Source organism: Schistocerca gregaria, chromosome 3 (assembly GCF_023897955.1).
Source record: "Schistocerca gregaria isolate iqSchGreg1 chromosome 3, iqSchGreg1.2, whole genome shotgun sequence".
In the NCBI taxonomy this organism is placed as follows: Eukaryota; Metazoa; Arthropoda; class Insecta; order Orthoptera; family Acrididae; genus Schistocerca; species Schistocerca gregaria.
This window is the reverse complement of record NC_064922.1, coordinates 534,467,911-534,495,183: the sequence shown is the minus strand read 5'-3', so window position 1 is coordinate 534,495,183 and position 27,273 is coordinate 534,467,911. Positions and strand designations below refer to the sequence as shown.

At 37.8% G+C, this 27,273-nt stretch overlaps 1 protein-coding gene across 4 annotated transcripts in view; it reads right to left on the bottom strand.

Annotated features, from left to right (window-relative positions):
* LOC126356257 (protein melted) overlaps nt 1–27,273 on the bottom strand; it is a 235,378-nt gene that overhangs the window by 189,308 nt on the left and 18,797 nt on the right. For 3 of the 4 annotated variants that reach the window (XM_050007089.1, XM_050007094.1, XM_050007092.1), the window contains exons 2-8: nt 24,850–24,992; nt 24,542–24,702; nt 13,087–13,231; nt 12,832–13,006; nt 8,820–8,983; nt 7,886–8,095; nt 2,300–2,505 (exon numbers count right to left, since the gene is read on the bottom strand). In XM_050007089.1, the coding sequence (XP_049863046.1) occupies nt 2,300–2,505; nt 7,886–8,095; nt 8,820–8,983; nt 12,832–13,006; nt 13,087–13,231; nt 24,542–24,702; nt 24,850–24,897 (1,109 nt within the window). In that variant the 5' untranslated portion in view covers nt 24,898–24,992. Of the gene's footprint in view, nt 1–2,299; nt 2,506–7,885; nt 8,096–8,819; nt 8,984–12,831; nt 13,007–13,086; nt 13,232–13,839; nt 14,012–24,541; nt 24,703–24,849; nt 24,993–27,273 lie in introns of those variants that run through there. The other variant, XM_050007093.1, reaches the window with a different exon arrangement.

Genomic DNA, 27,273 nt, shown 5'->3' with positions numbered 1-27,273 from the left:
AGCAGTTCCAGTGCAGATATGCCCCAAACCACGGAAGTGTAACAAGCAAGTGATTAAACTACAGAAGTGCAGACTTCTCAAGATGTAACACAATAAATGTACTTAGATGCGTTCACGGCCAAACACCTCATAAAATTAAATCTGGCTCTAAAATAAAGGATAGAATGAAACAATATATTGTTACATCTGGACAGTGGTGCTTATGTGTTCTTGCTAAACCAGCCTACTTACTTAAGTTCAAGACAGTTGTTCTTACAGTCAGCCAATACAAACCTGTAGATCAGTGGACTCGATCATCTGTCTTTGCTAGAAAAACTTCTAGTTTTACTAACTTACAAAGTCACTCATCCAGTACATTTCCTTGTGGTAGCTGACACCACAATTGACACTATTTTTGGGATATACTCTTGTCATACTTCTGGTTCAAATGGCTCTGAGCACTATGGGACTTAACATCTGAGGTCATTCATTAGTCCCCTAGAACTTAGAACTACTTAAACCTAACTAACCCAAGGACATCACACACATCCATGGCTGAGGCAAGATTCGAACCTGTGACCGTAGCGGTCTCAAGGTTCCAGACTGAAGCACCTAGAACCGCTCGGCCACACCAGCCGGCCTCTGGATTTACAATTCATAAAACAACAAAAGAGCTAAAATACTATCTCCACAAGTGTTCCTCTAGGCTACCTCCCATGACAGGTGTGGTTTTCAACCTCTTTGGACTCAAAAAGAAAGTGGAAAATTTTACACAGCTGTCACCCACATGTAAATGATGCCTAATACCATTATTATAAAGTGCACTGTGGTCTTACAGTAATTTGCAGGACCATCCCAACTGAAGGCTAGGGCCACCCCAACTGAAGCCTACAACATGGTGGAATAGCTTCAGGGCTTCATATCTTTGACATTTTGCATCCACTGCTTACACCACATCACTCAAGCCTCTCCCTTCCACATGGGTAATTTGGCAACTGCTCATGACAGCAGGGCACTCTTCGACCAACACAAGTCTGTGTTGTATAGTTAGTTAGTTACATGTTCCACAGTCATTTGGACAATTCTTCTGTCAAAGTTATGTGGAACAAAGCAGTCTATACAATATGTAAACATGATTAGTGTTAACATTAATGATCACGTTATTTTTTAGTCCTACTCATGCAGCTACACTTAAAACTTTAAAAATAAAAACCAAGTGTCTCCCCCCCCCCCCCCCTCTCTCTATCATTTTTTTTAATAGACTGTTTATTTTATGTTATTATATAATACTCCATGTCTTATGCCCATGGAATTGTGTGGCACCATTGGAACCAACTCCACTTCCACCGTTCTGTTCAGCAACTGTGTTCTCCACCTTTGGAGGAACCTCCAGTCCTGGGATGCCTCATTCATCTCGCACTGAACACCTCCCTGCCCAGCTTCTCGCTGTAATGCCCATGGACATCAATCCATCACCTTCTCCATTGGCAGCTCCACAGGACCACACACCACCTACGTTATTCTACCTCCTCAGTGGTCACTGCTGGGGAGGAAGGCTGCAGTGGTGCTGGCATTACCATGGAAACTGAACAGGTGGCACAGCACAACTGTCAGTTGCCATGGCACCACTACTTAAATGGCTCCGATCCTCAGGCACTCTCTCTGATTGAATCATGCAACACTCTGGCATGTAAGCTAATGGAGGGCTGGTTTCACTAACTCCTCTGTGTGAGTGGAGTGTGCACAGTAAGCTTTGATTACAGTGTTATTTTTGGGGCCTCTATTTGTAATAGGTGGAACTATGATACAGCTTGGACTGAGCTTTGCTTCAAACAGGGTCTTGATCAGATTTGAAAATCAGTAAAAATATGAGACTATGCTTTATGAAGAATATCTACTTATGGAAGTTATTGTGTATTATTTTCATGTAAAATAAATGAATAAAATACAAAAACAGCGTATAAGATATATTTTTCTGATGAAATGTGGTTACACATTGTGTTTTAGATAATTTCTTTTTGAATTTTCTTTTCCAAATCACACCAACTGTTGTACAGCTGTGTGTGTGTGTGTGTGTGTGTGTGTGTGTGTGTGTGTGTGTGTGTGTGTGTGTGAGAGAGAGAGAGAGAGAGAGAGAGAGAGAGAGAGAGAGAGAGAGAGACTTTCTGGGCCAGCCACAAAAATGAAATTTACCGCTTTCCAGTCTCTAAGCAATAGTTTCTAAACACGCCCAGAAACAGTAAAGAAGATGACAATCATTAAAAGCACAGTAGCTAGCAATTTCTGATATAGTTAGGCTTTAGAACTCTCATGCTACCACCTGTGCACTGGTGCAGGATGCTGTGCAGCTGGGACTGAGTTGGTCTGGGTTTTGTGCCCACGCACCTCTGCCAACATCTTGTCTGTGAACAACACTGGATAACTGCTACACAGCAATGTTGCTTCTCTGAGCAGCGTACCCTGACTCCCACGGTCTGCTTTGTGCAACTGCTCTAACACAAAATTCAGTGCCTCCTGTGCCCGGTCCTACAAAAAAAACCAGTATCATTACTTACTTTCAACATATCATACAAATAGTTTTGGCAACAAACATACTTAAGCGTTGTCTGCTTATATTTTAATTGTTTTAAAACTGATAATATTGGAATATATTTTGTCATACATGAAATAAAAAGTAAAAACTATTAATTAAACCTACTATAACAACACAAAAATAAACTTAAATAAATGTATCATCATCTTACACACCGTATTATTTTACTTTTTCTTATATGAGTTTTTGTAATTTCAGAAAAAGTTCTGTTATGGTATGTCATGATTCTCATTATGAAAATGGTTTTGCAAGAAACATAATATTGCATAGTTAAATTTTTCAACTAACTTATAGTAATATTTCTTAAAACCTTGCTGACTCAAGGCTGTTTCACATGTATTTCTTTACTTGGATTTTTTGAACTAAACTGTCAGTAACTTGAAATAAATATAAAAACAAGTACACAAAACTATCTCAAGAATGACAATCTGTACATAATTTGTAGCTCACAGCTCACAACCTTGACACGACACCAACTATAGCTGGAAGAATTAACCTGCCACTTTGAATTTGTCATAATTGTCATTTTGGGGGATTGAATCCACTGGAAGGCTCTCTCTCTCTCTCTCTCTCTCTCTCTCTCTCTCTCTCTCTCTCTCTCTCTGTTTCTCTGTGTGTGGGGGGGGGGAGAGAGGGGGGGGGGGGGGCGCATGCACATATGCGCGCAAGAGAGAGGGTTATAGGGGGAAGGCATTATACCAATGAAAGAGCTGAAGCTTTCTTACTGATGAACAGGTAGATGAAGAGAGTGAAAAATGGGAGAGGGAATGATATGGAATCTCATATCCTATTGAGAAAAATATACATATACAAGTCTGTTGTCAACCAGAAGGATAACTGCAACACCTACATAAGTATTTTCACAAATTACGACCTCAGCATCTGTGAACAACAAGTTGTTAAGTAAATGATACTTTTCTGTCATGTGCTTCCTAATCACATCAGTTCTTATTCATAATGAAAGTGATTTCTCTACAGTGCAAGCAATTTAAAACAGTAGTCACACAGCCTGATGACATATGTTTACTGCCACATGTACTACAAAGCTTGTCACAGAGGCATTGAATTCTGATAAACCTGAATTTGAGGCATTTATAAAACTGGTAGACAGAGGAATATGTGGTTGTACTTCCATCTGTCCCATGCAGATAAATGTATTTGGTAATTGCCTGTTAATCAACATTTAGAACTTATATCTGGAATTTAATAACCGCTGGTTTCTCTTCATTGGTTACTTTCTTTGTGAGTATATTTCTATTAACGATATCAACAGTTCAATCAATTTTGAATATTATTTCCTGTTTGTCAAATGCTAAATACACTCCTGGAAATGGGTAAAAGAACACATTGACACCGATGTGTCAGACCCACCATACTTGCTCCGGACACTGCGAGAGGGCTGTACAAGCAATGATCACACGCACGGCACAGCGGACACACCAGGAACCGCGGTGTTGGCCGTCGAATGGCGCTAGCTGTGCAGCATTTCTGCACCGCCGCCGTCAGTGTCAGCCAGTTTGCCTTGGCATACGGAGCTCCATCGCAGTCTTTAACACTGGTAGCATGCCGCGACAGCGTGGACGTGAACCGTATGTGCAGTTGACGGACTTTGAGCGAGGGCGTATAGTGGGCATGCGGGAGGCCGAATTGCTCAACACGTGGGGCGTGAGGTCGCCACAGTACATCGATGTTGTCGCCAGTGGTCGGCGGAAGGTGCACGTGCCCATCGACCTGGGACCGGACCGCAGCGACACACGGATGCACGCCAAGACCGTAGGATCCTACGCAGTGCCGTAGGGGACCGCACCGCCACTTCCCAGCAAATTAGGGACACTGTTGCTCCTGGGGTATCGGCGAGGACCATTCGCAACCGTCTCCATGAAGCTGGGCTATGGTCCCGCACACCGTTAGGCCGTCTTCCGCTCACGCCCCAACATCATGCAGCCCGCCTCCAGTGGTGTCGCGACAGGCGTGAATGGAGGGACGAATGGAGACGTGTCGTCTTCAGCGATGAGAGTCGCTTCTGCCTTGGTGCCAGTGATGGTCGTATGCGTGTTTGGCGCCGTGCAGGTGAGCGCCACAATCAGGACTGCATACGACCGAGGCACACAGGGCCAACACCCGGCATCATGGTGTGGGGAGCGATCTCCTACACTGGCCGTACACCTCTGGTGATCGTCGAGTGGACACTGAATAGTGCACGGTACATCCAAACTGTCATCGAACCCATCGTTCTACCATTCCTATACTGACAAGGGAACTTGCTGTTCCAACAGGACAATGCACCTCCGCATGTATCCTGTGCCACCCAACGTGCTCTAGAAGGTGTAAGTCAACTACCCTGGCCAGCAAGATCTCCGGATCTGCCCCCATTGAGCATGTTTGGGACTGGATGAAGCGTCGTCTCACGCGGTCTGCACGTCCAGCACGAACGCTGGTCCAACTGAGGCGCCAGGTGGAAATGGCATGGCAAGCCGTTCCACAGGACTACATCCAGCATCTCTACGGTTGTCTCCATGGGAGAATAGCAGCCTGCATTGCTGCGAAAGGTGGATATTCACTGTACTAGTGGCGACATTGTGCATGCTATGTTGCCTGTGTCTATGTGCCTGTGGTTCTGTCAGCGTGATCATGTGATGTATCTGACCCCAGGAATGTGTCAATAAAGTTTCCCCTTCCTGGGACAATGAATTCACGGTGTTCTTATTTCAATTTCCAGGAGTGTATTTTATTACAAAATATCTTTCATAGGGATTTTTATTAGTAACAACAGTACTCTCATGTTGTCCATTAAACTGCGTGAAATTTATTGTGTATTTGGTGTATTATTTGTAATTTTTTTTCCTGCAGCAAGTTTTTTCTTAATAAGAAACTAATCATTTACCTTACTGACTTGGTTCCTATTTTCAATTATGCACTGAACTTCCATACTGACTTCATCTTCACAAAAGCTGTGTCATAAAGCACCACGGAGCTCGTTGCAGTAACAACATCTCGATCAATATCCAAATTGAAACTTTCTGGCAGATTGAAATTGCGTGCTGGACTGAGACTCGAACTTGGGACCTTTGTCTTCTGCAGGCAAGTGCTCTACTGGTGGAATTAAAGCTGTGAGGATGTGTCATGAGTTGTACTTGGGTAGCCGAGATGGTAGAGCACTTTCCCATGAAGGCAATGGTCCCAAGTTCAAGTCTCAGTCCAGCACACAGTTTTAATCTGCCAGGTAGCTTCATATCAATACACACTCCGCCACAGAATGAAAATTTAATTCTGAGTACCCATATTCTGTGAGACTAGTGGATCCTCCTCCTCCTCCTCCTCCTCCATACAAACCTTTTTCAATAAAGGATCATAGAAAGCATCTGTGGAATGTAAACTGACTACTGAAAATCTGGATGGATTACCTAATGTTACTCGCATGGAACCTTGTACGCTTTGAATTTTTTTTGCAGCAAAGTCAAGGTTCGCTTCGAGGAAAACTGGTTTGTAAAACTCAATAAATTTATCATAAGCTTCTGTCTATACATTCTTATTTACATAGTGTTTGAATCTCCCTTTCCACAAGGCCTGTTGCTCTTTATACATTTTATAATTTCCATAAAAAAATTCTAGGTTCAGCAATGGGAATCCAACATGATTGTGTCACATACTACAGATTACTGACAGCAATCTGTGAAAAATACACAACAATCCTACTGAGTACTATGGGCAATAGACAGAGGATTTTGCGAGAGAGCACACAACAGCATGTGAGACAAGCCATGTTCCAGGAGTGTACGTCTAAATGCACTAGCTGGCAGGTATGGAGCTCATCTGACTGGTAGCTTAACTGCACACCTCCTTCTTCAATGAATCTGGATACACGCAAACATTCTTGCAAGCAGATCTGCATGGCTCATCTGAATTGTGCATTTAGGAGTGTCCATGTGAGAGCCCCTAATGACAGAGAATCATCCAGGATGCTTTATTTACTGTAGGTACATGGAACTAAAAATGTAAACCTAATGAAACTTAACCACAAGCAACTGAAGGAAATTTCTGCTAAGAGATTAACATTAAACCCATAACTCTGTCAAAGAACACGTGAAAATAATTGCAAATAAAATCTTTACAGAATGTACCGAATACATTTACAGTGAAATTTGTGTTCCTGAGACAAAATTTGGCTACCCTAATTTCATTAGAAACTGTAACAGATTGTATGTTAGAGGACTTGGTTTTATATTATTATATGGTAGCTGAGTCGAACATGATCAAGAAATGTTACTGTTTAAGATCTTACAGTGGTAATATGCTCCACAACCTGTGTACTGTGAGATGTACATCAATCTGACCGTCATACAGAATTTATAATTAACAAGCATGTCATTGATCTAGCGGTACATAATATCTGCCACTGATGACTGGTTCTACATCCTGAAGAGAGTCATGACGTTTTTAGCAAATGGCATGTTTCATTTACATGCTTCCATGATGATGAAAGATGTTTGTAAGCTTTAATAGTATGTAAGTTTCACGACATCCCACCGTGGGAGATAGTATTATAATATGTACAAGTAGGAGAATACCTTGTACCCAACCTCTCTAGAAGGCGGGATGGCGAGTAAGCATCTCCCCCTGCTATGTGGGGCCACTCGTTACTCGGTGTCATGATTTGAATGTGTTCATAAGATAAAAAGAAGAAGAAGAAAAAAAAAGGTCATGGGTACAATGGACACTGTGACAAATGACTGTCGAACTGGCGTACGTAGAGAAAATGTTTTGTCTTAATCTCATCCAAGCAACATCAGTTTTTAAGATTTGTCAATCCACATTGTATACGACATCGTATAGTGAGACATGATGGTTTGTAAGAGAAAGTGTCAGTATAGAAGGTTTAAAGTTCAATCATTCATGTCATTGAAGTAACACAGAAGACAATTAATGCTCTCCTTCAGCACTCATCCCTGTGCAAGGAGATAAAATCCTGTGAAGACTGCTGCAACATGGTTAGGTGGAACAGACTAGCATAGGCACCTCACCAAACATCGAGAAAGGTGATTGAGAAAAATTTAATAAATAAATCATTGAATATCAATGGGTTACAGATTGTGTACAGCAAAAGTAACACTGATACCACACCAAAAACTATCTATGTTCCATTTCAACCTGAATACCAGTCTGGCTATCAAACATTTTAAATGCATGTTATGGTGATTAAAAGATATCCTTTAACAAATACTTACAAGCTGTAGAGCACCAAGCATTCAAGATTTTCAGTAGAATATATTTTTCTTAAAAATATAACAAAAGGAGAGGAGTGTACTAACAAACCTTGCTCAGTTTTCCTACAGATGAAATGACTTGTGCAGCTAGACAAAGTGTATTCGGATAACTCTCAGCAGTTTGTTTTATTTTTGGTACGTGATCCAGCAACAGCTGAGGTCTTTTTCCTGCCATGTCCAAGAATACTTGTAATGTGGCTGATGCAGTAGGACCAGCACTTAAATACTCGCATAGCTGGGGTAAGCTAGGTTCCAGCAACTGCAACAACAAACAACATACTCAAAGTACACAGTCCCAACACAGATGACCTCTCAAGTGGTTACAGTAAACCATACTGTATGAAGCTAAATTTGAATGTAAATTGATCAAGTTGTTTTATAAGATGTTAGCATTTTAATTTTGCTCATTTTAAAAAACAATATACAGTTTGTTCAATGCTGAAATGAAAACTGTTTCACTGGAAAGTAATGACAATGACCAGCAGTCTAGTCAAGGAAAATTATCTTATTATGAAGCACAAGAAAACCATTCACAGAAGACCATTCACTGTTCACACTTACCACCATACAATAACACACCCCTGAAAGTCATGTATTTCACCCACTTGTCTTCAAAATCTTCGAGCAGTTAGACGGCTTAATTAATTATCCCATCATAATGATGACTGACCTCAATAATAAAGAAATGAAGTTCATTTAATATTCCCTTTAAATTTTCGAGCAAAAAACTATCTCACAATTTCTTCCAGGTTGCAAACAACAATACAAATAATACATATTGCAAAATGTGTTTTATTTGCTGTTACTCTGTAACAGTGGAGTTGCATCTTATCAGGCTCTAAACCCTAGTGGGATTTAATACTCTGTGAAAGATATCTATTTGAAGCTCAAAGGGAGGATCTGATTAGGAACCAGTGAAGAACTGAGAAAAGAAAGTGCTAGTTTGCAAAATCAAAAAAGAATTTATGGTTGCTTATGCTTACCTGTGGTTTCTCTTTTGCGATAAGAGCAAACAGATTTAACAGTGCCAATTTCTCTGAGTTATCACATAGTGGCATCAATGATACAAGTGCCATCACATGATCGTGAAGAGGTTCCTTATTAACAGCATACATTTGTGGAAGCACACGACACAGGGGGTAATTTCCTGTACATGAAAAATTGAAAATTTAATTTTGACAGTCAAATACAGAAATCATTAAACAAAACAATAAACACACTAATAGGAATTTATGAGTTCAACAGCACAATGTGACATAGTCCAGTCCATGGAAAACAAACCAATTCCTTTGATATTACAGGATTATATCACTACAAAGATGGTACAAAACTCTTTCACTTGCCAGCAACAGTAATTATCTACAAACACATATGTTACTATCATGGAAAAAACCTGGAACAGCACACTGTGCAGTATCCATTAACTTTAAAGGAGGTTGTGCCACAGAAATTGCTATAAGTTATTTATCAGTACTGTTGCTGTGGTGGTGGTTATTATTCTCATTTCAGTTTGGAGGGGTGGTATGATGCTATCACAATCAGCACTCCATGACATACAGAGATGACATTCATTTCAAATATGCTAAATAATCATTTTTCCTTTTTTATTGCCTTTATGTGTTTCTTTTCATCACGCCTTTTCTCTAAATGTAACACTCAACTCACACTCTTCATAGTTTGCAACAATTTTTTTTGTTTTGTTTTTTGTCAAGGTACATATGGCCAATGTTCACACATCTGGTATAAATACTATTGCCACCATTTCTCAGAAAGAGATTTTGATTTCTAAAATATACTTTTTCATCACATTCTCAGAAATATAATAATGATAATAATAAAAAGAAAACACTGTCTCTTAGTTTTACTCTTAGTTGCAGGGACAGGCAAGTAAAGGAATTTCAAAAGACATGGCTTAGATAGCTTGCCCACATAAGTCAAATAAGACAGTCCTAATAACAATACCATAGCAATACCATAGTGTTTGGGTTCACTTTACATATCTAGGAGAGAGATTCATTTTCTCAGGACTGGAAAGAAGCACCTATAACAGGCTGTTTCTATAGTGACTCACTGAGCGGGAACACGCTGGAATACTCACTGCAGTGTATGGGAGCACATGTGGCAGGGGAAAGCAAACTCTCTACCCCCTAGCCCACAAGCAGCCGTAACTGAGGCAACAAACCACTTTCGGACAATGATTAGTCATTGAAGCCCTATTCCTTAATTGAAAGTGACATTTGCAGTGTCTTGTATATCTCAAAGAATTTAATTCTGCTACAAAGTACAATATTCAGCATAATTATACGTCTTCATGCAGTGCATTACATGCAGATGCAAGGTGAAGCACGCAGAGAGCTAGTAGCCAGGCTTAATGGTGACACACCACAAGACGTAAGCATAAGAAAGAATTCTTAGTGCAGAAGTTATAGAAATATGCAGAAGTAGTTCATGTACTGTTTATGCTTTTCATGTGCATGACAGTGAAGAAAATGCAAGTGGGGCAGCATTCTGAGCAAGCTACAAAGCCACTCAAACTACAGCAATGGATGGAAAGCTGCTTTCAGTAGGACTTCTCATAAAATCACAGATGGTATTAGTTGCAGAATGTTTGTTTCCAAGGAAGCTGCAGGCAATTCAAGGAGTTAGCGTTTCGAAGCAAACAGTGTCTTGTTGAATTGTGGACATGGTACTAGACTTACAGACACAGCTAAGGAAAAAAGTTAAGAGCTTTGATCCATTTTTCACTCACCTTTGATGACAGCTCAGATCTATCCAACTGTGCTCAGCTTTTCAGTATTTGTGTGAAGTGTCAATATTGAGCTGCAAGCAACTCTTGGAGGCAGTACCGCTAGATTAAACTGCAACTGTATTTGATATTTTTGAAGCTGCTTGTAAATCAGTGGACAATATGAATTTTCCGTGAGATAAGCTCCATTCTGTAGCTACAGATGGTGCGCCAAAGTGATCAGCTGGCCGTCAAGATTTTGCTTCTCATTTAAAAAATGAACTCAAAAGCAAATTTAGGAAAACCATTTCAGTGTCCATTGCTTCATTCACCAAGACGCACAATAAGCTGAAAAAATGGAACTAGGTGATGCAGTAAAATGTGCTGTCACCTTTGAGAATTTTATGCTGTGTCAGGGTGTAAATCACTGCCAGTTTGAAATATTCCATCAAGATATGGAAGTGAAGTATGGGGACATACTTTATCACAGCACAGTTTGTTTGCTTGGTCAGGGAAAAGTTATTGATGTTTTCTTTGGCATTTATAAGGAAATATCTCTGTTTCTTGAAATGCAAGAGGAAGAAATGCAGTGTCTGAAAGATTTAAGACAGATACCAGACCTGCCATTACTAGCTGACATCATATGCATCTTGACTACTTAAATTTGTCATTGCAGGACAAAGAGCAGCTAACAGCTGACAAGCACAACCAAATCAGAATATTCATGGAGAAGTTAAATTAATCTGAGTTGCAAATGAGTGATGGAATTTTAACAGTCTCCAGTCCTCTTGACTACTTTAAAATACATGAAGATACCAGTTTCGGCAATTACCAAACCAAGATGAAGCATCTCATCATGCCTTTTGAAACAAGATTCTGGGAGCTCATGGAAATGAAACTGTTCAACATGAAATGTTCTGGAGAATGTGAGATGCCCTAGGAAGCAGGTTAATTTGGTGGCATCAGTTTCATAAATACATGTCTGTTCATACACAACATGAAAACAACTTCACAAGGCCTGTTTCCTGCGACAAATGACACAAACAGGAATATGTATTTTGATTTCCACCAGTTCTGCAATTTACTTTGCTGCTTTGATGCATAATGTGTTAAGAAATGGCTACTGACCAACTGTTTTGAATATTATGCCTAACAGAAGTGTCTTCAGCATCTCATGCTTTTAAGAATCCAACACAAAACTCACAAAGAAACTGCTGAGAATAACTACCCCATGGCTGACACACAGTGCAAAGTCTTCATTGATGACTCCACCACCATGATACCATGTGCTAGAAATTAGGCTTAGTGATAAGTGTGTCAAAAATCAACGTGCTCAAGTAAATTGTCACAGTAACATCTGTGATCAACTTCCTTTTACAGGCAGCACAAAATCATCTGGAAGAAGCGGCACCTTTCTGATGTCTGGGAAGCATAGTTTGGAATGATAACTACTCAGAAATTTAAATTGTTGTTCATATTACTTAGGTTGTTGCTCCTACCTTACACAAACTGCACCAAAAATGCTGCAAATATATGGACAGTTTTCATGTGAAACATATCCAAATATATGGACAGCTCTCATGTGAAACATATCCAGGAAATTCTTTTAATGTAATGGAAAGACCAGGTACCAGAACATAAACACTGCAAGAAGATATAATATAGATACCTTGGAGCCCCTCATGCTGAATGGCCAGCTTAAGACATCATTTGTGTACAGTGATAATGTTAGTACAAAGTTGTCTGCATCTTCAAGACTAAGTTAGCTTTTCTACCACATCAGCATATACTCCAAAAGATGAGGAAGATCACTGCCATTGACATAAACATTGAGAAGGACATCGATGACATCATCATCATCATCATCATCATCATCATCATCACATAACTGAATGACTATCTAATAGATGTCAAAAGTATTTTTGAATACTTTAGCCTTACTGGCTACATAGTTTCCTGAGTCTTTTTGCAGTATGTTTTTGTAGAACGGTTAACTGTTTCATTCATTCAAGTATTGACCTATTCCTCTACTGATTAGGGGTCTACGGTTTATTTTATTTTATACTTTGCCAAAGCATAATTTTATAACTATTTTATGAGTAATGGCATGTCACAACAAAGTCTCTTTTATTTACAACCTTAATATACAAAGAGGAAATGACATGGTGAACAAAAGTAATACAATATTTTGGGCTGGAACAATAAAGAAATAAGAGATGATCACCATTTAAACAAGACATAAGAGTAACTTACAACAGACTAATACTAACCTGATATTATTGAATCAATGATAAGTTGTATATGTTGCGATAAAAGGTCAGCATTTTCTATAGCTGCAAGCGAAAGATAAGAGGCCATATTACGAGAAAGCTCCTTGTTGCCTTTGTGCAGGAATTTTACAGCAACTGGCAATGCTCTTTTCATAACATCCTTTTTGCCATAATTCTAAAACAAACATTTGTATACCATAGTCAGTACAATTATAAGAATAAAGCTAAAATAACTCTACTTCTAGAAAAACTTACCAGAAAAATGCAAGAAATTATATCGGAGGCTATTTTTGCATGAGGTGGATCCTCATCTTTCGGGGATGGTTTTAAATTGTGATTCAAACATGATTCCAACAAGCCAACTAAAGCTTCAGAATGTTGCTGGATTGAGCCAGTTTCTCTGTCAAAAGATGATTCAGAAAGTAAAATTATATTGTCATACATTCAACAAACAAGATCAATTTCATCAACCATGCAAACACAAAACAATGTACAGAAGTTTTATAGCTCATCAAGCCCCAGTTCATAATACAAGATGTGATGATCTCTTTGCACTTAAGTCTTTTGTCACATATCAACTGTCTCTTTCCTTCTCGATTTAATGAAGAAGTTGTGCAATTTTGGTCAAATTTTAAATAATTTCTATTGTTGTTTCCTAAAATGTTAAAGCTATAATTTTCTATCACATCTGTTTAATCTATTTTTGTGCTATTTACACATTACTATTTAATAACTGTGTGTGCAGTGATTACATATATTAATTACAGCATGTCTAATGATGTGATTAAATTAATGGATCATTAATTTAATCTGTAGCAAGCTACTACTAATAAAATTTAATTTCTTTTATATCATGAATACATTGAAATGCATGTAACATCTTAATTATTTCAACATGAAAAAAGGGATGAAGTAATCACTCTCAGAACACATAGAAATAGGTGTATTCATAGCATGCGGCATCCATTAACAGGTCAAGAGGAGATTACACAGGCAGAGAAGCTTTACCTGAACTAGTGCACTGCATGTTGCATCCATATATAACTGATTTAGTGGTTAAGCCTACAGAAACAGCAATGAAGGAGATGAAGGTCCGAGTAAGTATCATACATGACTGCAACTCAGAGACAAGGGACACCAAATCCACGAAAATGTGCTGGTAACGCCTATGAGATTCAACCTGGAAGGAAGAGAAGAGTCCAAAAAGTGCAAACCAAATGTTGAAATAAAAGGAATGGCATACTAAGGCCACAAAGCGACTCTGGAATTCAAACATGTGAAAGTTGAGGCAGAACAATAAAATAACAGTAGAAGGCTACAAAATAGATAGGCAGGATGGGTGAATGAAAGATCAGTAAAACAAAACAATGGCAAAACAGCATGCAACAACAGTAAGCAAGACTGAAAAATAAGAAAATCCCCAAAAAAAGAAGAGAGGAGAATAAACAAATGGAAAAAAGATACTGTAACGAAGACAAAAAATGCTAAAAATTATGAAGTGACAGTAGAAAATATAAATCAGTGAGGGTGGAGGGGGGGGGGGGGGTGGAATGCACCAATATAAATACTGTACTTAAGCTCAATGCAGATCACCCTGAATGTAATGACTTCATGAAAATTAGTGTTGTAAATTAGATAAAGACAACACACTGAGAAAATGGTAGAAAATATGTGACTCTAAAATGAAAGACAAGATAATAGATTTTTATATAGGAATCTCTTTATCTGCACAAGGGTATCCACAGTATTATCAGCTTCCTGAACTGAATGTTCTTACTATGAAATTAATAAAGAAAGAAGAGGCGAAACAAGATTCAAGAACACATAGTGCTTAATTTTTATACATATTTTGTTTTCCTATCCATATCAAATACCACAAATTGTTATTGGTGTCCCCTTTCTCCTTCTAGTTTCATTACTTACTTTAATAATAGTGAGACAAGGTGTCAACATAGTGTCTCCCACAACAGGAGCAAGGCCAACAGAAAGAAATGGAAATTTGTGAATGACTTCTGAGCAAATATTGACCTTTTGAAAATGGCAGTCCTACAGTTGGGGAAAAAGACAAAGTACGAACAATGAAACAGAAAGGTCAGACAATCAGAATAACCTGCCAATAATGATAGAGCTAACATCTCTGACCCACCTTTCAGCATATTAATATAGTCATTAGTGATGTATTGAAACTAATGTTGTTCGACTGCCACATGTTCGAAGAAGAATGTTATGGAGCTACAGGATAGAACACATGAATGTCCGTGAGGACAACTTTATTTTCTGTCACTGATTATTAATCTCACTGACTGCAACTGTCTTTATCAATACTGATTTTTCCATTATTGAAAAATTGCCTTCCTCACCAAGCTAGTACAACGCTGCAGTGTTCATACTTCTGCCCCACAGTGCCTATATGATGCGAACTACCCATCCAGTTCATCAACATAGTTGTTATGTTGGATTTCTACTCACTCTACCACCAGCATTATCAGCAAACCAAAATCTAATATACATAAATTATTAGGCACTGTTAACATCAGAACTGCACATGGTATCTCTGCCCATAGCGTGTTTTAAAAAAACAACTGTGCAGAACTGTCTCCCATTTGGACCCTTCAAACATGACATAAATATCAGTCATCAGAAGCATCACACTAAAATCAAATGTGTATCTCTGCGAGTTCCAAAATCCATATTTCATTTTCAAAATGAAATACTATGGAGCTTGTGCATGTGTACTTCAATTAACCTTCACGTAGGCATGTTGGGGTATTGGTACCCCATTGTGGAATTACGTAGTGTTGCAGCATAACACAGAGCTCTGCAAAGTGTTGGCGTTCTAAGTATTTGTTTACTTGATTTGCCCCCTTCCTTTCCTCTGCCCTCCTTCCTCATCTCAGAGCCCCTAAGTATTGCATTGTCTCCCAAGGAAAGCGTAGTGGGGCACTCCATACACTGCACTCTTATACTTGTTATTTCTGACAATTTTTGAATGTGTGTGCCATTTTCACTTTGTCTAAGCAAAGGATGGAGCCGTAAAGATATCTTTTCACAAAAGTATTTATTACAAAGGTTTAAAAAAGCATGTAAATAATTTTTTTGTATATTTTTTGCGATGTAAGAGTTATTAACCAATAAAGTGTTTTTGTTATTAACCAATAAAGTGTTTTTGTCTATTTGTTTCTATGTCCAAAGGATTCATAAAGCTTGAGGATATAGCTGCAAACCTTGAAGAACTCGAAGAAGCCAAGAGACCTGCAATAAACCTTGTTAAGTTAGCTGAAAGAGAAGATGATCTGAGCAACGAAAAGTTTATTTTAGTGACCAAGATCATGAAAGTAACTCCAAATAGGAAGAAGAAAGTAGGAGTGAGGAGAAAGAAGTTCAGAAATTGAGTTTATCTTAGGAAAAGACAAACTATCACAACATAACAAAAACCAGCCTTCAAAACAAAAACAACTAAGTAAAAAAATATAAAAGTTTCACCTAGTCACACACACTATTCAAACAATATTTCTAATGAAGCTGACACATTTTTCAAGCTTTCTGAATCTAATATGATGGATATGATACTATCTCATACTAACATATTTGTAATCTTAGAACAAACTACAAACATACAAGAGACTGTAAAGTTACAGATAGATGGGAAATTACGGCACTATTCGACATTTTATTTTTGGCACTCGAAATGAAAACTTGATAAGTCAGGTGCTCTCAGAAAGCTTTTACAGTACATGCAGCCAATGTGAAATGGTCATATAATCCTATGGAATATGTGACAACCGATGAAATTTTGATTGGATTTAGAGGCCACTGCTCCTGGATCCAGTATATACCACCCAAACCTGCCAAATACATGATAAAAATATTTGCCACGTGAGACACAAAGAGTTTTTGCACAAGCAATATTGAAGTATATGTGGGAATGCAGCCAGATGGACCATTTCAAGGATCAAACAGCCCAGCAGAAATTGTAAAAAGGCTTGTCAATCACATCGAAGGTATACAGAGAAATGTCATCACTGATAATTGGTACACTATCTGCCAGTTAGCGGAAGATATGTTAGAGAAAAAATTGACAATTCCAGCACCTCTTCACAAGACAAAAGAGAGATCCTGCGTGAATTTTTGCCTCTAAAAAACCAGCCTGTCAGAGTTTCGAAATTTGGTTATCCAGGTAATAAATCTCATCTCAAACTTAACAAAAAGAAATTGTTCAGTGATACTCCTGTCCACAATGCATGATACAGATGAAACTGACCCTGAAACAGGTAAGCATTATTATTAATTACAATCGCACAATAGGAGATGTGGATACTGTAGACAAAATCATAGCAAGATATTCTGTTTCCAGAATTACAGAGATAGCCTATAGTGTTAATTCATACAGTGCTAAATACAGCTGGGATAAATTGCCAAATTTTGCATTCACTTTTCAAACCAGGAAAACCTGACAAAATTTGACATTTTTTTTAAGAAATTTGCTTTTGCATTGACAAAGAACACTAAAAAATAGATTGAAAATTATATCACTGCCAATCAATGTCTCTGAATTTATAAAAAGGAAATTCCCTTCAGAAGAAGTCACTGACACACCAAGATCATCAGAGAAGAGGAAGAAAGGGCGCTGCCATGTGCGTGGAGAGAGAGGGGGGAAAAAAAGCGCCTCCACGACAAAATTTTGTGTGAAGTGCAATAAGTTTACTTTTCAAGCACATCTGATTACAGAGCCTACGTGTGTTATATGTCATCAACAGGAGACTGACTGATACATCATTTATTACTTTTGTGCAATTGATTTATTGTAGGTACAGTATATTTTTATAGAGTTAAAATAAAATAATTAAAATTAAAATTTATAGTCATCTTTCTGTTACTGACAAGTTAATTGTCTGTTGTATAAAATTAATTCATGTATTTCTTCCCTTTGTTACATACATCTATAATGAATTCCTTCATCCAGTTGCTGATTAAAGCTATCGAAACAAACATATAAAAATATATTCTGCAAAACATAAATATTTAACTGATTCCTAAAGAAATTAAAACTTATCATAGAAGATGGGGTACTCAATACTGCATGTGCCTACACATGCAAGAAAAAAATAAGCACACTCTTTCAAAGATCAAGGTTGGTCATCCTTAAACCACAGGACTTTCTTTGGCAATTATTGCAAAATCTTGATGTATTTTTTTGCTTGAAGTCAGACTTCAATGAGTGATCTACATCACTGATTTAATTCTACAATTCTATGCTATGTTTTAAAATGAGATCCTTGGATTTCAGATTTTCAATGTCAGAAAGACTTTTGCACAAGAAACTAAGAAAGAAAAGCAACAGCTGGACATCCGTAACACTTTAGGAACAAAAAGAGCACAGCTGTCAAGAGAGAAAATATATTCACTGTATGACAATTTACCCAAAATTAAAATCAAATTCACAAAAGTAGCTCCTTTGCTGCATTTTCTGTTTTTATCAATGTCAATGAAAATGAGCCTATAGTTGTAGTCTGGAACACCTTGCAGAATAATATTAGGTATGTTTTCAACCAATGAAAAATCTGGAATGGGATAGCAAAAATGAAACCAGATTGATTACTACCTGCACATTTAAAGTACATTTCAAAGCAGACTAAGCTACAGGACAACCTTTCTCAGACATGGACATATACACATGCACGCAACCCCCCCCCCCCTTCACCACACACACACACACATTTAAACACACGACATGTACACACATAGTCACTGACATCTCCAGGCACTGTGGTTCAACTGTGCTCAGCAGTGATGTCACATGGGGTGGGGAGTGGTGATAGAATGTAGGGATGGGGGAGGTATGGGTAGCAGGAGAGAGATGGGGGAAGGTGCTGTAGTGTGAAACTGCAGCGACAGGGCAGGCACAGGATGGTGAGCTGTTAGATAAAGCATCAGGAGGCAGTGCTGGTGTGGGGGAAGAAATAAGATGACTAGGAAGGGGCACAGGAGGAGGGGCGTAGGGGGGGGGGGGGGGGGATAGCAAGGGCATGTGAAGCTGGAGCAGGAGAAGAAAGTGGACGGAGGCAGGTAGGTACATGGACTAGCGAAGTTTGTGATCAGTGGGTTTATGGCAACAAAGAATAGGCTGTAAGAAGTGTTCCCACCTGCGCTATTCAGAAAAGCTGGTATGTGTTGGGAAGAATACATATGGCACAGGCTGTGACAATCACTGACTTCATGAGTTGCTTCACTTCAAAGACTGCTTCACTTCTCTATCGTAGAACTGAAATAATATTAGTAAAATACTATCACTGGTGTAAGGTACTGCAGTGTGTGAAAATTATACCAATAAAAGTACCTAACTGATGGCAAATATAGTGATATTTGTGAGTTAAATTTATATATTTCTATGAAGGTTCTCCCCAGGCATCAGTAGATAATCATGGCATTCTTGAGGGAATTGAAATCATGATTGTTTATTAATAAAAGATTTTCTGTACTATTTGTTTTATTCTGTACGAACTCCTGGATGCTAAGATGGTATACACAACTAAAGAGTGTGTGTATTTTGTAGTACATGTCACGGTTGTTATTAAAAGTTTTCTAATTTATTTATATGATATCTTTGTAGATTCAAGAAAGGGCATTGTTGTAATGTGAGCTGATGAATAAACTTTTTATGGAGTTACAACATGTTCCCTTTAGAATAAAGGAAAAAAATGTACATGGGTTAACTAATGCTGCTTTCATAACATGCCTGCAGGATAGCTAAATGCTTCAGAATTTTTCAATAGAGTGAGAAGAACTTTGATATGAATTCAAAATATTTTCATTGGTAATACAGTTTCTATGAAATTAGACACACTCTGCAAACAAAGGTCACAGAATTCAACAAGGAGAATAAATCAGTCTTCCAAGCACTTTAGCCAAGATATTATATAAAAAAAAAGAATAGAAAATCAAGTGACACATTACACAGTACTGGAAGAAATGCTTTGGCAAACACAATAGGTTACAACTTTTAGCCTTCTTCAATATAAGATACTAACTTGCTTATTACCTGCTTCAAAATTTACTGCTTTTCCACAAAGGATAACTATTTCTATAAAAATTATCAATGAGAAACCAATGCTGACTAATGGAAAGTATGTTGTGTTTCTGTCTCAAATATGATTAAATGGTATTTGTCATAATTTTGCTTCTCCATCATACATCACTATAGTGAGGTTGATGTCTCACAGTGATGACACACAAGGAATTCCGATTGAGATGAACTCTGGTCTATTCATGTCCGAGCTACAGAGGTAAGCAAACTAGAAGACAATTCTTCTTTCTAGATCAGCTCCTAACCCTACTTAATTTAGAATGTCTATGAAATAAATTAATCTTCACATTCCTGCAGAAATGATAATTTGACAAATACGTTTGAAATTTACTAAACGCTGTGTAGTATGACTAAAAATTAGTTTTATTAATATGTTGCTCTGTAGGCAGATTACAGTTTAACAATGGGACTTGATGACAATGTCATTTTAAATATTTCACATGGGGACAACAACTACTTGTCATCACCAATGTCTTCCAAATTTATTGTTCATGCAGGGCTTTGTCAGAAATGAAAGTAATAGGAGTGAGGGGTGAGAGCTCCAGATGGACAAGAGTTCATAAGAAAATGGAATTTTTGGTATGGGCTGGTGACACATGAGCCATTTATGTTAGAGTAGGCTCTCAGCAGTGGTTGGCAAAGTGGAATGATAATATGAGAGTCACGGGATTGAGTCCCTATAAGGAAACTTATTTTTATTTTTTCAATTTTTACATTTCTTACACTGCAAATAAACCATGACTATGCTCGTATGTTGTAGTTGATGTAATGAAACCTCATGTGCAGGACAATTTCTTTTGTTAGCTGACTCATGGGGAGGATAAGCAAATTCACAATTATACAAGGAGATGTTTAAAAAATCTCATATATTGTATCTGATGTGATGAAACCCCATGTGCAGGACAATATCTTTTGTTAGCTGGCTCGTGGGGAGAATAAACAAATTCACAACTATACAAGGAGATGTTAAAAAATGAAGAAGGATCATCGTGATGTGATATTAAAGTGATTCCCCCTACATGCACTTCAAAAAATGGCTCTGAGCACTATGGGACTTAACATCTATGGTCATCAGTTCCCTAGAACTTAGAACTACTTAAACCTAACTAACCTAAGGACATCACACAACACCCAGTCATCGCGAGGCAGAGAAAATCGTTGACCCCGCCGGGAATCGAACCCGGGAGTGGGGTGCGAGAACGCTACCGCACGACCACGAGCTGCGGGCCCTACATGCACTCCACTAGCACAAGCCTGTGATATCCAATTTTATCATCAGCTAAAGATTAAGGAGCTTCAAAGCTGCTCTTATCTCAGCCAGAGAAAAAAATAAATCATATCCTGAGAAATCTGCACTGAAATACATTATGTCGTATATCACCAGCTATCCTCACCAATATCTAGCAAAATGATGTGTTAAGTGTGGTTTGTTGGCAAACTGAGCCATGAGTGAGAACCTTTTGTGAATGTAAACCAGACTTGTTTTTGTATAGAAACTTTAAAACAACCATGTAATTGTAAAAACTACACATTTATAATGTGCGCAAACTGCTGAGAAAATTACTGCTTCCCCTGTTTTTACTACAATATTACCCCAGCATCTGTAAATCGTCAACTGTTAAATAATAAAAGTATCTAATTTTATGCATGCAGTTCTCATGTACATCCTACAATTCCTTCCTGGAAATTTATTTGCAATATCAAATTTTTCTCCGCCTTTCCTCTTCTGAAAATATTAATAAATATGATAAATCGAATATTACTTTGTCTTGTGAGCAGTAGAAATAACATAAAAATTGTAAACAAAAAACGTTTACATATAGGAACATGACCCTATGACTCTTGTATTAAAAATGTGTACTACTTCCACTGTGTCAACTACTGCCTTGAAGCAGCTCGTACCTTGCCTGACCCATGCCAAAAATGCTATTTTTTACAAAAGCTTGGCCATTTGGAGCTCCCACTTCCATAGCTTTCACTTCTGGACAAGCCCTGCACAATATTGACTAAATCGGTAATGGCAACTTGTCAGTGTGAGCTGATAAACATCTTCTGGATGCATCATACCCCTAGGAATGTTACTCTCTCCTCTCTATACAATTGGGAATGAATTTTGACACATTCTTCATTTGTCTATTCATCTTAATTTTTTTTAAAGTTTCAGAATATCATCCTCCTGCAGCCTGCATAAAACAACGGGAACCACTTTTGTTGAATTAAATCACTCAGTTATTATGCCAAAAGTGAACATAAAAAAAATCTTACAGGACCAATCTCCAAGAACCTCATAAAATGATACTTACATCCCTCTCAATGTCTAGATTCGTATTTAATTTAAAGCTTTGGTAAAATCAGTTAGTGTCACATACATTAACAGCATCTAAGAGACATATGTGTTGTTGTGGCCTCCAGATTGAAGACTGGTTTGACACAGCCCTCTCCCCTATTCTATCCTGTGCAAGCCTCTTCATTCCTGAATAACAACTGCAGCCTACATATATTTAAACCTCTTGTGGTATTCCTCCCTTGTCCCCTTTCTCTACAATTTCCCTTCCCTTTAAAGCGAGAAATATGTGACCTGTAATTTCATCACAAATGTACTGTAGTGCTGTCCCTTTTTGTCACAGCTTATGATTATGCTTTTTTTTTTTTTAGAAGAAATGAGAAGAATTTCAACTTCTCACAACTCATGATTAATAAGCTCTGAAGATGATCATTAAATGCAATCAAAATTAGTTATCAGTGTGACAAACTGCAACTGAGACTGTTATAGTAAAAATTTTAAAAAACTTATATTTATACTAGACGTTAACAAATTCCTCTTTTGTAGAAATGCTTTTCGTGCTACAGTCAGTCTGCATTCTACTTTTGTCATTGTTCACCTTTCAATCACTTTTCAAAACACTTTACATTCCCTCAACTGCTTTTCCATATCGTATGCTGTCTCTGACAAAAATACACACTGTCAATGATTAACGACAAAGCTCTTTTCTATTATCACTCAATCTTAACTCCCTTTTCAAATTAGTACTTGGGTTCATTTACTGCTTGATCAGTGCACAGATTGAATAACATTGGGAACAGATTACTATCCTGCCTCACTCCCTTCTCAATCATTGCTTCAGTTTCCTGTCCATCAGCTCTTATATAACTGCAGTTTGGTTTCTGTACAAGGTGCAAATAACCTTTTGCTTCCTCAATTTTATCCCTGCGAGCTTCAGAATTGAAAGAGTGCATTCCAGTCAATGTTGCCAAAAGATTCCGCTAAATCTATAAATATATATTAAGACAGTAACTGTTCTCGAAAGAACAGATACTGTAAATGACCGTGCAGCTTTCCCTGGAATAAATGATTACTAACTGAAACCCTCAGCCACCAACAGGTGTTGCTGATATACCTCGATGTGGACAGCTGAAAATGTGTATCCCAACCGGGACTCGAACCCGGGATCTCCTGCTTACATTACATAGGTAGAATTGTGGACAGTTGGGAATGTGAGTCTCACGGGAAGCGTGCAAGGAATAAGTCCCTGCAGTCGCGCTATTCATCTGTGTCCTCGGTGGCTCAGATGGATAGAGCGTCTGTCATGTAAGCCCGGGTTCGAATCCCGGCCGGGACACACATTTTCAGCTGTCCACATCGAGGTATATCAGCAACACCTGTTGGCAGCTGAGGGTTTCAGTTAGTCATCATTTAAATCTATAAATGCTTTAATGTAAGTTTGTCTTTATTAAATCTAATATTCCCTAAGGCCAGTTTCTTCATTTTTTCCCATTCTCCTATAAATAATTCATGTCACTGTTTTGCAAGCATGATTTATTTAGCTGATAGTTTGGTGTTATTTACACCTATCAGCAGACGCTTTCTTTGGAATTGGAATTATTCTCTTTGACATCCAAGGATATTTTGTCTGCCTCATATGACTTGCATACCAGCTAGAATAGTTTTCTCATGGACTTGTTTGATTAACATCTCTCTGTACTGTGAAATTTTCTCATTGTATCACATCTCTCAACTCAATTTTTTTCTACTTCTTCTACCATTTCTGTAACATTATCTTCAGTATTGTCATGTGCTTCACCTCAGAGCTACTGTACACTATCTGTGCTCCTGATCTATAGTTAAATGGAGATGTTGATTCTTGAGGAGGTGCTTGATAGTGGCATGGCTTGTCGCACATCTGATTGTGATGTCACAATACACCCGAAGAATTTAATACACGCAAAGGTATGCTATTCTTTACAATCACCTACTTAAACCCAAAATAATGCTGCATCCGAATACTAATTAACTGAAACAGAGAGATCCTGGAAGAAGAAGACAGTTCCTTCAGCAATAACAATATTGGTAAAGTTTGTCTTTGCTTCTGTATTATGACTACAGATCAGTATCCAAATAAAACACACACACACACACACACACACACACACACACACACACACACACACACACACACCCCTTCCCCAACTTGCAACCATGAATGGGATATGGAAGAAAATCGGTAATTAAAACATCATCACTTTAGATGCCACCTTGATTTTGGAGCCACACACGGCAAATCCAAATATAATAAATATAGTTAAATTAAACAAGGCAAATAACGCATCCCACAATGAGCAACTCACCTTATACATGACGTAACACGAGTAATGCAGATTTCTACAACACTCTGGTCATTGTCATTATTCACATAATCAGGCAAACTGGTAATTTCTGCAATAGTATTCACAACTTCTGTCAGATCATTTACTATAGCCTGATCAGCTACAGAAAATAAATCACCCGCCTTAAACAGAGTTGAAAGGACTAATCAGACAGATGTACAGAAGCCCAAAATGTGATGTGATAATACAGATTTATTTTTAAATTACATTTGACACTAAAAGACAACAATGAAAATTACAAAATTATGTTAGTTAAAAAGAAAAGGTACCTTTGATAGATCCTTTTTTCCTAGAACCTGCATAAAAAGTTCATGCATCTTTGGAATGTACTATTGTCTTGTCCTTCACAAGCAAAGATCTATGTGAGTATATAAAATTACTACACATTCCTCTTATAGTGCAAAATAAGATGCTGCAACAAAGAAAGAAAATTGAGTACATGTAGTATTCAACATGTAGTATTCAACATGTGAATTCCACGAAAAACTACCAGTCTAAATTTTTAAACACATCTGTTACAATTTAGTACTTGAACAGAATACAAAAACATCTACAAAATCTTATATGTGTGATTGCAACAATCATCTTTATTTACACAGTTTTTTTTCTTTTTAATGGTCTGTATTTCCTACCTATTAATTAAGTGATGTGCACCATGTCATGATAAAATTTTATGTGTGACAAATTTGAGGATATTGCTGAATGCTAAAAATAGGTTACACATTCAACTTAATAACTACTTGATTCCTATTAAATATAATATTCTTAGTTTTTTGTCTTGAACGATTTGATGTATGGGAAGTTATCTGAAATGGAAAAAATCCTTTGAATCTACAGAGGCAGTATTTCTTCGGCACTGTAATTTGTGAAGTGTTTGTTGCCTCTTTGGTTAAGGCATATCACAAGTGTGTTGAGTGCATTATAATGAATAACCACTGAGGTAATTTTGGCCATCTGCATGCTATCATAACTGAACTGACTGTCAATAATTGTGTGGCTGCAAGCGAAGTCCAAATAACATTCTGCAGTGGAACAGCCCGATACCTGAATAAACCAGGAAACAACAAGATTCATTACACCAAATTTAATTTCTCTATCTTGGTAACAGGAATTAAAGAAAAATTGTTTCTGCAATGAAACATTGTCATCAGTCTTCCCTCCCTTCTCCATGCCAACTGAAAAGGATTGAAGCACCATCGGTGGAAGGAAGAACAGTAGCCCGAGTTTCTTGTTTAAGTGTCAAAACTGGATAAGTTACAGCCACGGCTCTTGAATGTGTACGCTACATACATGATAACAAGTCTCATGCATATTGTGCTCATTGAGCATGAGCCCCATCACTGATCACTTTTTAAGGATACCTCTGATAAAACATTGATTCCGCACAGATGAGCCCCAAAGTAAATTTCTAACTGATAATCATTTATCGCTGTAATAAGTGGTAATTGTTCTTAAATGTTTGCAACTAAGATATAAAAAATAACATGTTCAATCAGTATGACTGATACATTTCTCCACATCATTTGCTAATACTTGTGTGCGATATACTAGTCCAGCTAATCCTGTTGCATGTGGGAATTCTAACGCATACATATGGTGTCTGCAGCTTTGAATAACCAGGTAAACACTCTTATTTAATAAGAGAGCAATTGTTATAACACATGCACAATAGCTGGTGAAAAGATGCAGCAACATCTGCTGCTATACATTAAAAAGAAACGTGTTTGAAGAACAGGGCTGACAGAAAATTCTTCTGATGAGTATTATACCCGCACGCATTTATTTGCTGAAATGAAGTGGCTACCAGTGTTCCATCTGCACTAAAAACAGGAGTGAGAATTTGCAGATTCTTTCTAATGAGACACAACAGCTGAGAACAAAGTCATTACTGCAAAATTAGAATTGTGTTTTATTCCTTTTTTTCATTCATCCAGAACACCAATATTTCATTTCTGACATTTCAAATGTTAACCATGCTGTTAACCATATAGCCATGTTAAAGGCAAGTCAGTGACTGAATTAAAATCACTTGACACAATGATATACTGTGGAATGCAACTATCAAAGATAACACAGTTGCCAGTCAGCATACACACAGTGATTACAAATGATGTAGTTGATTACTAAAACGGATGGCAGCCATTTGAACAGTAAGCAACAAAGACTCAGAAAATAATTCTTCTGAGAGCGCCGATGTGAAATGATTGGTTTCCACAAATTTTCAAGCTGGAAATCCTCATTCTGGATGAGCTGATTATCTGTCAATTGAAATTGTACAGCTTCCTTGACCACTGAATCTTTTCCTTTCATTTTTTTTTCTTTTTGAGTCATCAGTCTTCTGACTGACTGCTGCAGGCTGGCACATATTCTCTCTCATGTCAGCCTCTTCATCTAATAATAGCACTTGCACAATATGTCATCAATCGTTTGTTGGTTGTATTCTATCTGTCTCCCCCTATAGTTTTTATATCCCACAACTCCCAGTGCCATGGAATTTTTTCCTGATGTCTTAACCAATGTCCTATTATCCCCTCTCTCTTTTTCTCATCAGTGTTCTCCGTATGTTCCTTTCTTGGCCTATTCTTTTCTTATCAGTCCATCTAATTTTCAGTATCCTCCTACAGCACAACATCTCAAACATTTTGAATCTCTTCCTTTTGTGTTTTCCCACAGTCCATTGTTCAGTACCACAT